Raw genomic sequence first — 19,168 nt, forward strand, 5'->3', positions numbered from 1 at the left:
AGTTTATTGATTGATTGCTACCACATAGCTAATTCAGTAGAGTTGCTGAAGAAATAAAAAAAACAAATCTGGAAAGCTAAAACTAGATGACCAAAAGAACAAGAGGTTATTCATCCAGAGCCATTACAAGAAGGTGACAGTTGGGAGATATAAATAACAGAGTCTCCTGGCAAGTCAGTCTTCAAAGGCAAGGCTAAGTGAGAAGCCTAGAACTCTTTGAAAGGCACAGCCAAAGACAACTCCATGAAAGTGTAAAATTGCAAACGTGTAAGAACTAAAAGGCAGATACAGAGTATAAGTGACACTGGATTCAGACATGATCAGTCGTGCACTTGGAACCTTAACTAAATTAAGGCCTGGATTTCCTCATTCTGCAGGTGAAATAGAATAATGAAAACAACAGGCCGCATGTTACACAGCTGACTAGCTGCTGAGCTGGGAGGGGGAAGCTGTTACTGATCTTTGCTGGGCAGCATTTATCTGCAGATCAATACCTTGCTTTGGAACGTAAAAAAAGAATTTTAGGGCTGGACGGGACTGCAGAGCACAGAATCTTGTAGGATCACAGACTGAGAGCTAGAAAGCCCTTCAGTGGTAATCTAGTCTAAACCCATTTTACAGATGAGAAAACAGGAAGAGGTATAGTGACCTAACTAAGATCAAAGAGCTACAGACCAGAAGAAAGACTTAAGTTCTGGATCTGCCACTTGCAAGAAGATGACCTGTCGTCAGCAATATTTTAGAACGTGTTCCTGTTCACATCTAAGTTAGGCCAGAGCTCTGAGGCCCTTAGAGCTCAGGAGTTCTATGAGTCCTCCTTACCTTAATGGCACCCTTCCTTATAACTGCACAGCCCTGCAGGAAGCAGTCAGCTAAGAACCCCTCAATACTCAATTAAATCAGTACCATGATTTAATAAACCTGTCAATTTCTCCTCTGCAGGGGTCTTCTTCCTATGCCTTTTGGTATGGAAGCGACTCTTGATGGCTCCACAAAATAAAAAGTGAGTATCAGCAGTACTCATTAGGCCACACTATCTCTCTGTCAGAGGACAGAGATGCATATGTATGTAACGTGTGTAGACACACACACACATACAATATGCCTCTTCTACATACACTAGTAACAAGTTCCATTTTTATGAGGAATTTCTAATAATGATGTCTGATATACTATAGCAATGTAATATCCTTTTCAGTTCAATAAAATGATCCTACCTTATGTGTAATAATATTTTTTGATTTGTCAAAGAAATTACAACTAGAAGGTACCTTAAAGGTCCTTTAGCTTAACCCGTTCTTTTGATAAATGAGGAAGGCGGGGAAGTGACTTATTTGAGGTCACATGGTGAATTTCTGACAGAGCTGGGCGTTAAACAGTTCCCTAACTGCTAATCCAGTGTAAAAGAAAGGTGAATTTTTACCTGGTAGGAAAGCGCTCTATAGAAAGCATAAAACCTGAGTTCTGGTTCTAGCCCAACATCTATTGGCTCTGAGACCATGGGCAGCTTTGTGTTTCTAAGTCTCAGGGTCATAATCTGTTAGGGGGAATTGGACTTGATCAGTCCTGCTGGGCCCCTCCAATTGCTGCCATTCTAGAGTGTAAAGTCTTTTCCATCTTGAACAGTGTGTGCTCTCTGTTTTAACATGTTCTATTCTCAGGTCTATTCCTTTTCTAACTTTGGGATTCTGCTGCCCAAGGGCCTTATAACATTACAACCCCTAATAGTAAAGCATTCATGGTCCTGACCCATGGGAAGTAAGGTTTACATACAATTTTCTTAATTTCCACTTGACATCACTGGAAAATGTCATTGCCACTGTTTGTCCTGCTGTAAATAAAGTTCAGAAATTCTTTGCCTTAAATTAAAAGCAAATTGTACCAATACACTAAAGAAAGCCACTTACCCGGATTTTCTCAATTTCTGCTTTATTCACTGACTGCTGCTTTTCCAATCTCTCACTCAACTGGGAACAAATCTAAGGGAATACAATCCACAAAGCACTTGAAGCAGTACAATCATCTGAGCAAGCTAAGCTTATGACTTGCTTAAGGCCCAAAGTGGGCAGCAGAACATTCAGGAATAATTTTGGGGGGAGAGTGAGTGCTATTTGGGGGCCCCATGAGGGGGACAAAAGTTGGAATATTCAGAATGTAAGTTCTCTTAGTTGTGTTAACACCACTCCCAAGTCCCCTGAGGGCAAGGCCTAGATGATCCCTGAAAATGTACAAAACATGCAAAGCTGAATGAGGAGGCACAGCAAAGGAAAAAACAACTACTGCTAGATATTCATGTAAATAAAATCCAGCCAGTCCAGAGGGAAGAGACAGCTGCTAAGAGTCTGCTCCTCAGTGTGTGTCTGACCAGTGTTAACACAACAGAGATGGGTAAAGGGTTTACAAGTTGGGACAGCAAGGGATAGTGCAAACAGCACTGGATTTAGAGTTAACAGGCCTGTGTTTGAGTCTCAGGCATCAGCACTAACTAGCTGTGTTACCTAGGACAAGTCACTTAACTCCTCTGAGTCTCAGTCTCACCTATCTGTAGAATGGAGATAACAGTAAAAATTACCTAACAGGATTGTGAGGAAAGCTTTTCGGAACCCTCAAAGTACTACAGAAACAGGAATTATTATTATTATTACTTAAGGACTTACGGGGAATGGGGAGAATAAGTTTCTCCTAGGAAAACATCTGCCAATATTCTCTAGAGGAGAAGGCAGCGTCAGTGGCACATACCTGCTTGTAATCACCAATGATAGAACTATTTTTTTTAATCTCTGACTCTGCTTTGTCCAGCTCCCGGCGGCACATTTCTTTCAGCTGCAAGAAAAAAGTGAAAACGGAATCAAAGTCCTGAAACAGAAGCAACACCAAGAACTGTGTGCCCGCTTCTGCAGGACTCTAGAGAGAAAAAAGCCCCAGACTTGGAGAAAGATGACATGGCACTGAGTCCAAAGCCCCCTGTGGAGCCTAAGTGGACAGTCACTTGGCACCCCTGGGCTCCACTTTCTTCACCCGTAAGATGTAGATGATGATAGTAATTGCATTTATATACTTCCAGGGCTGGGAGGGGAGAGCACTTTGGCCATGTTGAAACTCTCTAGAAATGAGTCATTATTATCATTGATAATAAGTTAGAAAAACAGTCATATACTTTCAAACACTATGGGAATGGGTGTTGTTATTATCAATGTTTGATATAGCCAACTATCTTGTTCCTGGAGTCAGTAGAGGGGAAAGCATTTATTAGCTCAAACCACAATCAGTTCTCATAAGTATTTACTGAATGCCTGTCAAGGGCTAGGGATATAGAAACGGTTTGCAAACGACAGTCCCTGTCCTCAAGGAACTCACATCGTGGGGAAACAAATATGTACAAACAAGCTATAGAGGAAAAAAACAGAATAGAAAAAATAAAAAAGGCACTAGAATTAAGAAGGGGTGGGAAAAGTTTCCTTTAGAAGATGGAATTTTATTTGGGACTTGAAGGAAGCCAGCAGGTGAGGATGAGGAGGGGGAGCATTGCAAGACATGGGGGAAAGTCAGAAATTGCCTAGAGTCAAGAAATGAAGTGCTTCTCAAGGAAGAGCAAGGAGGTGAATGTCAGTGAATCAAAGAGTACCTGTTGGGGAATAAGCTATAAGAAGACTGGAAAGGTGGTGGTGATTAAGTTATCCTACCTTTTGAATGACAAACAGAAGATTTTTGTGTATATGATTGTAGATCCAAGGAACCACTGAAATATATTGAGGAGGGTGATATGGATGGATCTGTGCTTTAGGAAAATCACTGGTGGCTAAATGGAGGATGGATTGGAGTAGGGAGAGACTTGAGGCAGACAGACCCATAAGCAGGCTATTGCAATAGTCTAAATGTGAAGTGATAAAAGGACCTGCTGGTGGGAAGCAGCATCAGAGAAGAGAAGGGGTATGTTTGAAAGACACTCTAGAAACAAAATTGATAGTTCTTGGCAACAGCGTGGATATGAGGCAGTGAGGAGTCAAGGATGCCACCAAGTCAGAGAGACTAGGAAGATAGTGTTACCCTTGACAATAACAGGGAAGTTAGGAAGGGTATAGGGTTTAGGGGAAAAGAGAATGGGTTTGGTTTTGGATATGGTGAGTTTACGATGCCTACTGGATATAGTTTGAAACATCAAAAGACATTTCAAGAGGTGAGACTGGAGGTTATAAGAGAGGCTGGGAAGAAATATGTCAGAGAATCATCAGGATAGAGATGATAATTAAATCTATGGGAGCTGATGAGATCACCAAGTAAAGTATATAGAGGGAGAAGGAAGCCAGGATAGATCCCTGTGGGACACACTCCTGGTAAGAGAATGTGACCAGGATAAGTATCCAGCAAAGGAGAATGAGAAATGATCAGATAGGTTGGAGGAGAAATCAGAAGAGAGCAGTGTCTCAAAAAAACTAGAGAAGAGAGTATCAAGAAGGAGGAGGTGATTAACAGTGACAAAGGCTGAAGAGAAGACGTAAAGGAAAGTGAGCTTGAGAAAACAATATAGGACTTGGCAACTTTGGAGAGAGTGCGGTGATACTCTCATTCCTGTGGAATAATGAAGTTAAAAGCCAGATTGTAAAGGAATTAAGAAAAGAGTGACACAAGGAAATTGAGGAATATATAGAATATGGCCTTTTCAAGTTTGGCAACCAGGAATAGAAGAGATGCGGGGATGGAAGAAGGATCAAGTGGGGTCTTTTTTGAGGATGGTGGGGGATGGATATGAGCATGTTTGTGGGTGGTAGAGAGGAGCCAGTAGAGAAGGAGAGACTGAAAATAAGTGAAAAAGTGGGGATGCCAGAGGGGGCAATCTGTTGGGAGGGGATGGGAAGGGTTGGGGTAATACAGAAAACCCAAAACTTTGCTTCAGGTTTTGGGCACCATCTACAATGGCCCATAGGTTGTCTTTTCTAGCCCTGCTCAGCTGTAGATATCAAACTCGAAGGGGTAGATAAAATGAGGCTGGTATTTCATTTCTTTCCTCTTCTCTGGATTCTCAGGAGATGTTAATAAATGAAGAAACAGCCAAGAATCAGGATGAGTAGCAAGATACTTACCAATTAGTTGCACAGTGTTATAGCCCATCTGCCTGAGGGTATACTCTGAAAAGTTTTTCAGAGTAAATGAATTTTAATTTGCACATAAGAAGTAGTATACAGGGGTGGCTGGGTGGTGCAATGAATAGAGTACCAGTCCATGAATCTGGAGGACCTGAGTTCAAATGTGGCCTTAGGCACTTAACACTTAATAGCCCAGTGACCTTGGGCAAATCACTTAATCCCAACTGCCCTGCCCTCCTCCCAGCAAAAAAAAAAAAAAAAAAAAGTGGCATACAAGATTTTCCATGAGATGTATAATCTGAAAAGAAGGGACAGACATGCAAGAATAGGCTGAAGAAGCTGACAGCCTGAGTGCTGTTTGTGTACGTGTGCAATTGTAAGAAGGCCTCAGTAGGTCTGGTGGACTGTGGCCCCTCCCCCACTCGGGGGTTACAGGAGGCTGTGAACAGAATTACACAGGAGGTGCCGAGGGACCCTGCTCTGCACTGCTGTTATCAAAGATCTGTGAGAGAGCAATGGCTCCTCAGCCAGATCATCAAGGATGCCTGTCATTCTGTGTACCTGTCACAGAATCAGGTATGCTACTATGGGGAGGAACCATAGACACCACTTAGCCCAAATTTTATGGGTAAAACAGGCCTGGAGGGGTGGGGGGATGAGACTTGGCCGAGGGTGGCCAGAGGTATTCACGGAGATAGGATCCAAGTCTGGTTCTAAAAACTCCTGGTCTGCTGCTTCCTGTCACTCCCAGTAAGGTTCTAGGGAAGCAAATATTAAGCTATAGTAATTTTTTCTTGCCATATGAAACAATGGACACTGACATTGTCTCCTTTCCAGTTTTAATTAAGGACCATTAGGCTTTAAGCAGTAAATAGAGCCTTTGAAGAGAAACATAATCCAGCTGTTTCAGGTTTTTTCCATGCCAACAGGAAATACAGTGCTTGCCCTCTATGATTTCCTTTTAGTCCTCAGTTATAGTATGACAGGGTGTTAGAATGTAGAGCAACACGTGAGAGGAAGCTTAGAGCTGGACTCTTAAGGGTAGAAGAGATTTTGAAACAGGGAATGTTTAGAATATAGAATGTCAGAGCTAGAGAGACTTGGAAAACACCTAATCCTATTCATTTCACAGATTAGGAAATTCTGAAACTAAGATTGGAGAAGTGTAAGCCCAAGTATCCACAGCGCTACTAAATAGCCCAGGCAGGACTTGAGCTTTGTCTCTTGCCCTCGGATCCAATGGTCTCTCTGCTCTATCCTACACTGCCCCCCATGTTCCTTTGCTTTCCAGGTTGCAGGAAGGAGAGGAAGTCTGGGGGCCCCGAGACACCAGTCACCTGAGCAGACTCCTCTTCCAGCCGCCTTTTCTCTTCCTCTGCATCAATCAGCTTCTGTTTGGTCATCAGCAGTTCCTTATTCAGGGCATCTGCCTTTTCCTCAGCCTGCAACACAAACATATTGCACTGGGGGTTGTCAGAGAATCTTGGAAAGTTAAGAGTTGAAAAATCATGTCGTTTAACACTCGATTTGAAGACAGGGAAATGGAAGCCAAGGAAGGAGAAGGAAGTGCCTTTTGTTGAAGGCTGCACAGCTGCTTAGTGGTGAGGCAGGGGTTAGATCCCAGGCTTCCTGCCTCTATGTAAAGTAAAGTTTTCTTTTGTCCAGGAATGACTTACCTTGTTCTGCTGATTTCTTCCATTTGATCATGAAAGGATCTGGGACTTTTCAGTTCCCACTCATTTCCCTGGGTGAAAACCTACTTTCTAATAGTCTGCTTGGTAAAAAGAATTCTGCACATAGACATTCAAGAGCTGACACCAGAATGAATCACTGAACAAGTTTTATCACATTAGAAAAAAATTATCATGAAAAATTGAGCCTAAAAGATATAGGCCTTCACAGAAAGGCTGAAAATTACTAAGTATGCAAGAGAGAAAGGCTCCTTCCTGAACTGAACTACAAACTGTACTTTCACCTATTGGAAGGGGAGAGAAAATCTGAGTGACAACTGAATGGTGTTCTAATGAACTGGTAGAAATTCAACAGGCACAAGAGGGGAGGAATGGCATTCACCTGAGGCAAAGGGAACAACAGGAAACACAAGGAGATGGGAAGGCTGTGTGTGTGCGTGTGTGTGTGTGTGTGTGTGTGTGTGTGTGTTTAGAGGTGGGACAGAGAGTAGCTCCATCTGCCTTGAACATAAAATATGTGGTGGATACTTGGCAATAATACAGGAAAGGTAAGATTGTTGCCAGATTGTGGGAGGGCAAAGGAGTTTGAACTTTATTTTGATGTCAATAGCAAGCCACTAAAAAATTTTGAGCAGAGGAATGATATAGTCAAGTCTTTCTCTATATAACAAAGACTGGTCTAATAACAAATAGAGGGTCCATTTGAGTGAGAAGAGTCAAACAGAAAGTCCTATCAGTGAACTACTGTAAAAGTCTAGTCATAGTGAAAGAGAAAGTGCAAGATGCAAGTTATATTGTGGAGACACAAATGGGACTGGGTAACTATGCATGAGAGGTGAGTTCAAGAGATAAGAAGCACAGGGAAATCATCACAGGATGCAAGCTATAATTGAAAAGGAAATGAAGAGAACCTGAAATCAAGGCAACATCAGTTAGAAGAAAAAAGTTTTATATTGTTTTGCACCACAGACCCAATACTTTTCCTTCCTCACATAAGAAATACTGAAAGCTGCCTGACTGATTTCATCATGAAATATCTATTATAACCTGGACCATTGAAACCCACTTTCATTTCTAGGGTTTAGAAAACCTGCTTAGATAAAAGCTTAGTTGAATATGAGGAGAAATGATAAAGAAATCATCATGACCTTTGGGAACACAAAGTCTGGTGGCAGCGAGCATTATATAATAATATCTAGGCTCATTTCTGGTATCAAGCACTTCCAAAAATTGGACCCCCCAGAGCATCCCACTGAAGTCAAGGTGCTGGTGAGGGAGGACTATGCTAGAACCCTTGTTGGAAGGGAACACTTTTTCTTTCTCTGTTGGTAGTATGACCACAAGTCCCTTTTCTAAATATCAGAGTCAGATCTTGGTGAGTATATTCAGAGGATGCCAAAAAACCACAGCAGGATGCTTACTGAAAAGAGAACTTTAGCCAGCGATGGCCTTGAGAAAAATAAACACACACCAAAACTTTCGGATCAATGAGAATCATTCCTCCATCCCAGTAACATCAATCGTTTGTTACCTCAGGGAGACAAGAAAACATTGTTGGGACTGTACCAAAAATGCTCACAGCTCCCAAGGATCAATTTAGATGCTGCACAGCTGCAGACTCATTACTGTCCCAAGGCTTTTAAGGATATTCATAAAAAAAGCCAAACAGCAACAAATCAAATTTTTATAGTACTGGAGGGTTTACAAAATACTCTCCCTACACTGATCCTGTCATATAGGTCCCTTGTACGAAGAGGAAACTGGAGGCTCCCAGAGCCTAACGTAGTGACAGATATGAAGTTGGGATGTGAACCGGGATCTTTCTACTATATTCACAGTGCCTTTTCTCCTCAGAAACCAATGAGAAAGAAATGGCAAAAGAGATGGAAGATAATTTTGCTAATGGGGGAAAATTCCAGAAATCCTTAAGATCAGCTAGTCAGTTTTCTGTCTTTTGGAAGGAAGGGACTGGGGAGAAAATGAGAGAGGACAGAAGCACCAACTGACATGAGTATAAGAAAAGCAGATCATCTTGTAAGAGAATCCACCTAGTTTCTAAATGGTTCAGAGACCCCACTGACTGAATTATGCTAAATAAAGTGAGAAGAGCTCAGTTTCCCCTCTCAATATGAGGGGAGGATGAATGCAGCCTTTTGGGGGTCATTGAGTTACTGTCCTTTTAGCTCTGCTTTGGACTTCAGTAAGAATCAGTGTTGAGAGATTTCCTCCAGCTTTTCAGTGCTCCTGATCTGAAGTAGGACATGGTACTGACGTGAGGAAAGCCACTAGTTCAGGCAGATGCCCTCTGTCTGACTCACTGTGATGTCTTTGAGTCAGAGATGAATGATCATGCTGCTAGAATATTTTGGATATTTTAGGGATAATTTCTATTTCTCATTCAGTCTTACATAAAAACCAGCTTATATCAACTTTGCACATGACTTCTGATTGATGACTCTTTAATTCTGGTATTACAAACCAGCCAATTAACTAACCTTTCTAAGTCTTAGTTCCTCATGTTTAAAATGGGTATAGCATTCCTTATGACTACTACTGGCTGGTAAGGATCTGGTTTATGCAGGTACTCCCTCCAATGCTGTAGAATGCAACCTATCCTATGTGCTTTGTAAACTGAAATCCTTATGATGTAAGTGAGGTATTATTGTTATACACTGATGAAATCATGGATGTAGTGGAGTATTGTTGACCAAACTCTGTGAATAGGATGCCAGGAGCAGACAATCAGTTGCTGTTTTTTGGTGATGGTTTATTGCTTTGATTATTTCCTTCTTTATAGCAATAGAAGGAAAAGTTTGAAAATCATTGTCTAAGAGTAATCGCCCTCTTGGGATCAGTACAAAAACTCTAAGTATAAAAGCACTTCTTTGGCACAAAAGTCAAGAACAAAATCCTCAATTCCCTTTTAAGCTGGTGGGATGGTTATGTTACCTTTACACTGTCAATTTCTGGCCAACACACAATGGCTCAGGCTACCTCCAGCTGGAACCAAATGAGAAACTGCTTCTTATATCTAGGAGGCAAAACCTATTCACTCAGGGAACAAGAAAGAACACCTTAGTTTTATCTACCTATGGAAAATTCTTCACCAGTCTGAACGTTAATAATAATTAGAGATACATGTAAACTGCTCTGGGACTTAAACTGTAGGAAATAGTGGGAAAAGTTCTGGCCTTAGAGTCTGAGGTTCCTGTCATTACTCTCATTGTCTGCATGATCCTGGGAAAATCACTTCACACATCTGATCCTTTTAAGTACTAACAAATTTTATTGGTAATAAAATGTGAAACCAAACAACAATACATGAAAAAGTCAGAAAACAGGCAGCAAGGTTAGGTACATAATAAGACTGTATGCAAAGCAAGGGAATGGGTGAATTTAAGTGCCAAAGGGATGTATCCTGGTTAATAAATGAAATGATATTTTCAAACTGGGCTGGGAGTAGGAATTTAACTGCTCCTAGATAAGTAGAAAAATCATTATAGTTTCTAGTAAGAAGTCATTTAAGGATGTAGGTAAGTTAAAAAAAACAACCCAGAAATCAAATGTACTAGTAAGCCTTTTAATTTATGCTGATTCCATATAAGTTTGGTCAGACTTACGTTATCCAGGTCCTTGCGCAGTGCGATCTTGCTGGTGACCAGCTCGTGGGCCAGGTCATCATTTTCTTGCTCCAGCCTCATGTTTGCTTCTTGGAGGCGCCTGTTTTCCCGCTGGGAAGTGAGGAGATATGAACACATAAATGGCAGAAAGGAAAAGATTCTCACCACTTGTTTCGTGTTAGAAAAACCACTAAACCATTTTGTGAATAAAAATTCATTTCTGGGGGTTCTATCAGAAACCTGCTTTATCCTGGAATGATTCCTAGGAACAAGAACCACGTCCTTTTTCCAATTTCCTACTTCCAGAAAGAAATAATTAAGTCAAGTGACCTTGGTCAAGTAGATGCTTATTATTACTTAACTATTATAGGAAGGTCAGTCTCAGGACTGAAGGTTGTTTGCTTTGCTAAATAGATACTTGGAAGCTTAATCTGAAACCTAAACCTAGAAAAAGTGAACTCTGGAAACAATGCTCATTGAGATTTGAAAGTCAAAACAGCTTAATTTAATAAAACAAAATACACAAGTCATGGCGACTAAGACCAGATTTTACATTGAATTCCTTGGCATGATACCTCAAATCTCTCAATGGGGTCTTCTTGCTGGGCCTGCTGCTCCCTCATGGTATGATATTCTTTTTCATACTTTTTCAACTTCTTCTGGCTAATCTATGAGAGATCAAAGAACAAATGTACAGACATATCAGAGAATAACAAATGCACATAGTTCTTGGGAAAAAATATGGAAATTTTCATGAGGTGGAAGCCAGGTTCAAGTCTACAATTAGACAAGGCAGCCCAAATGCTACCACCATCTTAAGCTCTATCCATCAAAGTGTAATGTCCTTTGTCTTGGTCCAATCATATCTGGAATGTTATGTTCAATTCTTTTGGGTGCTTTATTTTGGCAGGGGCATTGACAAACTAGTAGGGAAGGTAACTGGCATAGAAAGACATTTGGAGTCTATGCCATAAGAAAATTCATTGAAAGAAGTGGGGATGCTTGCCCTGGAGTTAGTCAACACATAAACAAATATTTTTTAAGTCCTAACTATAGGCCAGGACTGGAGAAGGAAATGGCAAACCACTGCAGTATTTTTGCCAAGACAACCTCATGGACAGGGTGGTCCATGTAGTCACAAAGAGTAAGACATGACTGAATGACTGAACAACAACATGGGCCAGACACTTCACCAACACTGGAGACACAAAGGCAAAAAAGAGTCCTTGTCTCAAGGAGCTGACATTCTAATGAGGGAAACAACATGCAAATGTCTGCCTATGGACAAGATACATGCAGGGTAAATTGGAGAGGGAAGTATTAAGGGAACCTGGGAAAGGCTTCTTGCAGAAGTTAACTGGCATTTAAGGAATGTGAACATGTGGAGAGAGAGAATACTAGGCAGGAGGCACACCCAGTGAAAAGGTGCAGAGCTAGAAAATGGAGTGTATTGTGCAAGGAATGGCAAGGAGCCCAGCATCATTGTACCACAGAATGTGCAGGGGGTTAGAGGGTTAAGGAGTAAAAAGACTGGAAAGGTGGGAAAGGAACAGGTTATGGAGAACTTTCAAAGCCAAACAAAGGATTTTAAATAGATGATCCTGGAGGTAATAAGGATTCACTTGGGTTAACTGAATGGGAGAGAAGAGGTGATGGCAGGGACAGCAGCTAACCTGGTCAAATGTGACCTTTAGCAGGGCCACTTGGGCAGCTGAGTGGAGGATGGACTGGAATGGGGAGACTCGAAGCAGGGAGATCAAGCAGAAAGCTCTGCAATACTCCAGATGTGAGGCAATGAGAAAACTTAGAAGAAAGAGTGATGACTGTTTCCAAGTATCTGAAGGGCTGTCACTTGCTTGGCTTGACCCCAGAGGGCAGAACTAGGAGCAATGGGTACAAGTTTTAGAGGGCAAACTTTGGATCACCATAATAAGAGATCAACAATAAAAGCTTTCCCAAAGTGGAAGGGATGCCTCAGGAGGTTCTACAATATTGACTCAAGGTCTTCATGTGGAGGCTGGATGGCCACTTGTTAGATATGCTGGGGAGTATATTTACATCCCAACTTGAGATTGTGTAATATTCAGATATAAATGGAAGATGAATCTAGGAATCCTATTATAAAAATGATTTTTGTTGCTGTTGGTTTGTTTTCTTTTTTAATTTTGAGATGACATTAGGATGATTGTGTAAGTAAGTGTCTGAATAATTATATGTAAGGTTTCCACTTTCATTTTAAAAGGGGTTGCTTTACTTGGTGAGATTTCTTTCATGATACTTTTGCTGTAACTATAATAACTTCAACCAATATTGTAAGTATATATATATATATATATATATATGTATCTATATCTATATATCTACCCTCTGGTTATGCCACCTCCACTCTGAATTCTATCCCTTTTTGTGTTATGGGAGTTGCTGTTTTCATATACCTCCTCCCTTCTCCTTTCTCCACTACCTTTAACCTCTCTACTGGCTGCTTCCGTTGTGCTGTCAAAGCCATATCATTATCTCCTAGCTTTAAGTAAATGTAGAAAAACTTCAACATAACTCTTTTTTCCTGTTTTGCTTCTCCCAAGTAGGCCGCATGATACCTTAGGTAAGGTGCTGGATTTGTAGTCACAGAGTCTTGGTTTGAATCCCTGTTACCTGTGTGACTTTGGACAAGTCAATCTGTCTTCTCTTCTAAGTCTGAGTCTATGATTCTCTAACCCACGGGCCTATATGCATTCCCTTTAATTCTTTATTAACTTTAACAGAAATAAGTTCAGATGGGGGTTGGCTTTGAGGAAAAGACAAGGAATTCTGTTTTGGACATGTTGGGTTTGAGACATCTATGGGACATCCTGTCTGCAATGTCCAACATTACCTCAAATCAAATACTACCTTTCTCTGAATTTCTATGTTAATTACATGTCATAAAACTTAGCACTTGATTTGCTGTCATAAATCATTCCATGATTCATATCTATTCAATCTTTTCTCTACTCCGTGGATAACTGATTTAGACATAGTAGGGTGTGATGCAACAAAATGAACTTATGGCTTGGAGTTGCTAGTCTTTGCCCTGCTAGGAACCATTCTTGTCACTTTATCACTAGGAGCCTCAATTTCTTCATCTGTTAAATGGAGGTAATTACCTGGATTATCTATCTCACAAGGCTATCACAGAAAGATTGCCTTGTCAACGGTAAAGTGCTACAGAAATGTGAAGCAGTGCCACAGGGTGGTAACGTTCCACACACTCCTCTCACCCAGTGCTGCTGGCTACCATCTAGACCTGCCTCAATAAGGACTTCTATTAATGGAGTCTTGGATCTTGCCCAAGCAGCGTCAGCCAAGAAAAGAGCATTGCTTTGGTTCTAGGCTGTAGGAAGACACCCATTAAACACTTCTGGGGAGGCCACAAAGCTTAAGGCATAGGTCAGCTTTAAATCCTAGTCTACTGTGGTTTAAGGCCAATGGCTGAGTATTCATTGAATTTCTAAGTGATACCCAGAGAAAGCACCTATATAAAACACTTGTATAGTTGGTAAATGGATAAACAATCGTAACAGATCAATATGGAGAAATGGAAAATAAATGCAAACAAATTAGAACCGTGGCCAGAACACAATTCCTGCTGTAGCTTGCTATTAGTCTTGCAAGATAATGGCATGCAAGAAAACCAGGGATGAGGCTCCCCCTAGTGAGAAGCATGCAGCAATGAATTCACCATATCCAACATGACCTAGCTTCCTTAGCTTCCAGATCTAAAACTGAAAAATTACAAAATCTCAGAGCTGCATGGTATTTCTGACTTCATCTATTTCACACTGTACCTGTGACTTCCTACAACATGTCAGACAAGTATATGGCCTCCCCATGAAGACCTCCGCTGATGGGGAACTCACTATCTCAGAAAGGTACTTTGTTCCATTTTTGGTATCTTTGATTATTAGAAAGTTTTAGATAACATGAGCCAAAAACTGGTAACTTCCACCACTGGTCCTAGTACCTCAGAACCCATGAGACAGCACTACTGTAAGACCCATCTAATTTAGGTCAGTGAGAACTTCCCATTTTCAATACTGAGATATATAAAATGGGTTGCTATAATCTGCCAAAAGCTACCTACCTTTTCTCATGATATTTTCTACTTATACTTCTAAAGAGATTACTAACCAAAACAGTCACTAAAAAACAGTATTTCTCAAAAGAGTGACATCTTTCATTTCCCCCCAACATTTTCTCTTTGAAAAGAAACTAAGGAGCCTGTAACGTGATCTGTCAGGCTCCTCTCCATTAAAGCTAAGACCACACCTGTTCCACTGGCTGGCAGGCCTTAGCCTCTGAGTTGGTCGTGGGGGGTCTACAGATTAGACCTGGAAACAGTTACAGTTTTTCACCATGATAGTATGGCCCCAGGGAAATGGAAAGTCAAAATAGATATCTGGATAAGAGGATCAGGTATAAACAGCAAATTTTAATTAATTTTTTCTGATTAATCTTTTGGACTTCAGAAACCAGATTCCTAAAACAGGCCTCTTGCTGACAGTCACTTGTGAGATCGATTTTAAGTGGAGAAAATTCTGGGAAAGGACACAGTTGAACCTGGGGTTCAACTGTGCTTTGTAAATGAATAAAGATGGAAGAGAATCCAAAGATGTTACTCATAACAGTAAAAACACATTGGCCAGTTTGGTGGGGCAATGGACAGAGCACTGGACTTGGAGTGAGGAAGACCTGACTTCAAATCCAGCCTCGAGTACTTATTACCCATGTGAACCTTAGCAAATGATTCAGCCTGTCTGCCTCGGTTTTCCTCTTATGTAAAACGAAGATAACAGTATTTGCTGCGCAGGGTTTTTGTGAGGCTAAAATGAGATTTATTTGCAAAGGGCTCTGTCAATCTCAGTGTTGTATAAATGCTGTTATTATTATTGTTGTTGTTACTATTATTCTTTTTCTTTTCTCTCCCCTTCTGCCATTTCCATCTGATCCTGGAAGGTGGGTGGCCTACTATCAACACGACATAATAACCAAAAAAGCAAATATGATTTTAGACTGCAGTAGTAAAGTCATGGGGCAGGCAGGTGACACAATGGATGGAGAGTTCCAGGACTAGAGTCAGGAAGTCATCTTCCTGAGTTTAAATCTGGTCTCAGACACTTACTAGTTGTGGGACCCTGGGTAAGTCACTTCACCCTGTTTGCCTTGGTTTCCTCACCTGTAAAATAAGCTACAGAAAGAAATGGCAAACCACTCCAGTATCTTTGTCAAGAAGATCCCAGATGGGGTCATGGAGAGTCAGACATGATTAAAATGAAACGACAATAAAAGCAGACGTAGACAATGAAGGTAAGGAGTAATAATGGTCAGAATACATCTGGAGTATTATGTGCAGTTTAAGGATGACATTTTCAGAGGGACAACGTCAAGCTAGAGCACATCTGGAGGAAGGCAAGTGGTTTGGTGAGAGGACTGGATTTAGGGGATAACAAGGACAAGCTAATGATCAGGCTAATATTTACACAGCACTTTGATGTTTACAAAGTGATTTATATGCACTACCTTATTTAAACTTCATCAAAAAAGTTAATGAGACAAATACTAAGAGTGTCCCCTCCATTTTACAGATGAAACTGGGCCTCAGAGAAGTTACATGTTTTGCTCCTGGTCACAAAGGTAATAAATAGCGGAGGTGGAATTTCAAAAATTGGGTTTCTCCAGACTCAAGGGATTGTTTGACTATACTAACTGTGTCCCTGGAAGGGGGCTTAGAGATCAACTACAATACTTTTTTTTTTTTTAAAGCAATTGGGGTTAAGTAATTTGCTCAAGGTTACATGGCCAGTTATTTTGTGTGGGTGCCGAGCATCTGAGGCCAGAACCAATCCCAGGTCTCCTGATGCCGGGGCTCTTACTCACTGTGCCACCTGGCCACCCCACCCCCCTTTTTTTGCTTTTTTGGAGGGCAATTGGGGTTAAGTGACTTGCCCAAAGTGACATGGCTAGTAAGTGTATCAAGTGTCTGAGGTAGGATTTGAACTCAGGTCCTCCTGACTCCAGGACCAGTGCTCTATTCACTGCGCCAACTAGCCACCCCCAATATATTTTTTTTAAAGATGAGTAAACTGAGGCCCAGAAAAATTAAGTGAAGTGTACAAGGATATGTAGGCAAAGAAGTGGCAGTCCTGACAGTCAGAATGGGAGGACTGTTCTGTCAGGCATCTCTGGGGAGAAATGTGAGGACATGGAGCTGATCCTAAGGGAAGGAAGAAGCTGTCCCTCAGGAGACAGGCTAGATGACCACTTACTGGAGGAGTAAAGATGAGGTATGTTCTAAGGCTCATAAGGATCAAGGCAATTTGGGATTTCCAGGTCTTTGCTCTAACCTGATTGGAATGCTCTCAAGTATCTGGGTGACTTTCTCCTTCTCTTAGAAGCTCACCATCCTCCCTCCTCCACACTCTCTTAGGCATTTGTGATGTTTTGTAATGCATTTGTTGTGTCCCTGTCTTCCTAATTCCCGCAAAACTCATTACTGAAGTTCTTTAAGGGCTAAAATCATGTCTGATTTCTATTTGTAGTCAGTCTGCTGCCCTGCATGGAACACAAGGAAAACTGATTCCTTCTGTCAGAAGCTGAAACACTGATATCTCTCTCTCTCTCTCACACACACACACACACACGCACGCACGCACGCACACGTACGCGTGCGCACCCTCCTTTATACATGATTAAATTTGACAGCAGGCTTTTTTCTGCTCAAAAGTATATATGCATAAAAAGAAAAAGATTTCCTATGACAGGAGAGGATTTGTAGCTTAGAGCAAATAAATGACATACCCTATTCTAACTAGAGAAAAAGAGAGGGGTGGTAGGTACATACCAGTTTAGGATTTTGGCAGCCAGCATGTGTTTTGGTTATCTTCTTGTTAGTTTCTTTCAGGTGTGACTTATACAAACTCTGTTTATGCCTATGTCCTATCAATTACCCTCTTTATGCTCACGAGGAAAAAGCCAAGCCAGGACTAGTCAGATTACTCCTGGGGAAAGATCTGAATTTGGACTAAGGAGTCCTGGATTCAAAGCCTGACTGAATTTTCCCAGCTGTTTGACTCTGGATGTGTCACATAACCATTCTAAGACTCACTTACCTTATCCATTAAAAGGAGTTAATGATACTTGTACTACATACTTTACAGATTTTCCATGGGGAATGAATTTTGTGAGCCTCTTAAATGTTAACATCATACTTGTGGCAAAATAAATATTTTACTTAATTTCTGAGTTCGATATATTTAATGATGTTATAATTGTGATTTTTTTGGGCAATAAATTATTTAAAGACTTTAATATGAAATCACCTAGGTTAAGTGGTTCTGACGGCCATAAATATATCAACAATGACAGACAGCCTGTGTGTTTTCATTGTCCTAACTCATCCTGACCCTTTGTGAAACATGTAAATGATCATGGCTCTTGACTAGGTGAGACTCCCACTGAATACTGACGTCCATTCCTGGGGTCCCTGATTACCAGCTGAAGCCCTAACCCAGTTTCTGGTCCCATTCAGGAAAACTCCCCTACCTGACCCTGATATTGATAAGTTACCCAGGGAATTTCCCACTCACTTCTTGGTCTGATTAGGAATGCCCTCTATCTGTCATCATTTACCATTTCTCAAACAAGCTCATATTTAAGCTATAAACCTGTCCTGCTGAGACTCCACCCCAGGCACACGCTCCCACTGAGAGGTCTGCCACAGTCCCCATCTCCCTGTCTCACAGGAGTGAAGCTGGCCTTGTGTATGTTGCTGAATCTCTGCTGCACTGCTATGGAGAGTGTATACTTCTCTGCTTGCTGTACCAGAGTAGCAATGCTCAACCTGGTACTAGTTTCCAGAGTACTAAATTCCCTATCAATCCCTGAACTCAGGTCTTTGCTCTAACCTGAGCTGTGAGATCAAATATGGTAAACAGTTACTAAGAAAACTTTAATTCTTCATTAACTACTGAATAAAGTATGAACACTTCACCTAGCATTCAAGGTCTTCCAAGATTTTCCCCCAACCTAATTTTCAACTTTTCCCCCTCAGATTCCTCCTCTTCATTGACCCTGGGCTTCAGCTAAATCTGATAACTTACTGTACTTCAAATGTGCCCCTCAGTTTCTAGTCTTCTCATCTCTGCTTATGCTTTTCACAGGATTATAGACTCAGAGTCTGGAGGGATCACAGAAGTGCTCCACAACGTGAGGAGTTGAATGCTTCTCCAAGCTGATCTCGACAGTAAAGTGATAGAGCTGGGATCTGAATGATTCTGACTCCAAATCTAGCTATTCCCATTAAACCAGACTAATTCTTCCTGTTGTGTTGGAAGCAATCAGACTCCTTCTTGTCTCTTAAATAATAACATACGCTTAGTACTTAAGAATTTAAAAAATGTTAGGTGAGGGGCGGCCAGGTAGCACAGCGAGTAAGAGCACTGGCTCCAGTGTCAGGATGACCTGGAGATCGAATCCCGGGCTCAGACACTTAGCACCCACCCAGAAATAACTGGCCGTGTAACCTTGAGCAAGTTACTTAACCCTGACTGCTTAAAAAAAAAATGTTAGGTGAATAATTTGGACTTTATTCAAGAGATAAAAGAAGGTCATTTGATGTTTCTGAGTAACCACTAAATATACTATTCTTGGAAATTAAACACAATACTTATACTGCCACACTAGTCTGCCAGGAGTACTGAATTGGAGTAAAGGATTTCGGGTTGGTTTAACTGGTTTT

General features: G+C 41.1%; 1 protein-coding gene across 5 annotated transcripts in view; it reads right to left on the minus strand.

Annotated features, from left to right (window-relative positions):
* Positions 1-19,168, minus strand: part of RABGAP1 (RAB GTPase activating protein 1) — a 215,354-nt gene that overhangs the window by 4,650 nt on the left and 191,536 nt on the right. For 4 of the 5 annotated variants that reach the window (XM_069073725.1, XM_069073726.1, XM_069073727.1 and 1 more), the window contains 5 exons: positions 10,971-11,063; positions 10,396-10,506; positions 6,422-6,526; positions 2,740-2,823; positions 1,908-1,979 (listed from right to left, as the gene is read on the minus strand). In XM_069073725.1, coding sequence (XP_068929826.1) covers positions 1,908-1,979; positions 2,740-2,823; positions 6,422-6,526; positions 10,396-10,506; positions 10,971-11,063 — 465 coding nt within the window. Of the gene's footprint in view, positions 1-1,907; positions 1,980-2,739; positions 2,824-6,421; positions 6,527-10,395; positions 10,507-10,970; positions 11,064-11,894; positions 12,276-19,168 lie in introns of those variants that run through there. The other variant, XM_069073728.1, reaches the window with a different exon arrangement.

This window comes from Petaurus breviceps, unplaced genomic scaffold, assembly GCF_028583685.1.
Source record: "Petaurus breviceps papuanus isolate PSGF00001 unplaced genomic scaffold, PetGlider_PUasm1.0 90879, whole genome shotgun sequence".
Lineage (NCBI taxonomy): Eukaryota > Metazoa > Chordata > Mammalia > Diprotodontia > Petauridae > Petaurus > Petaurus breviceps.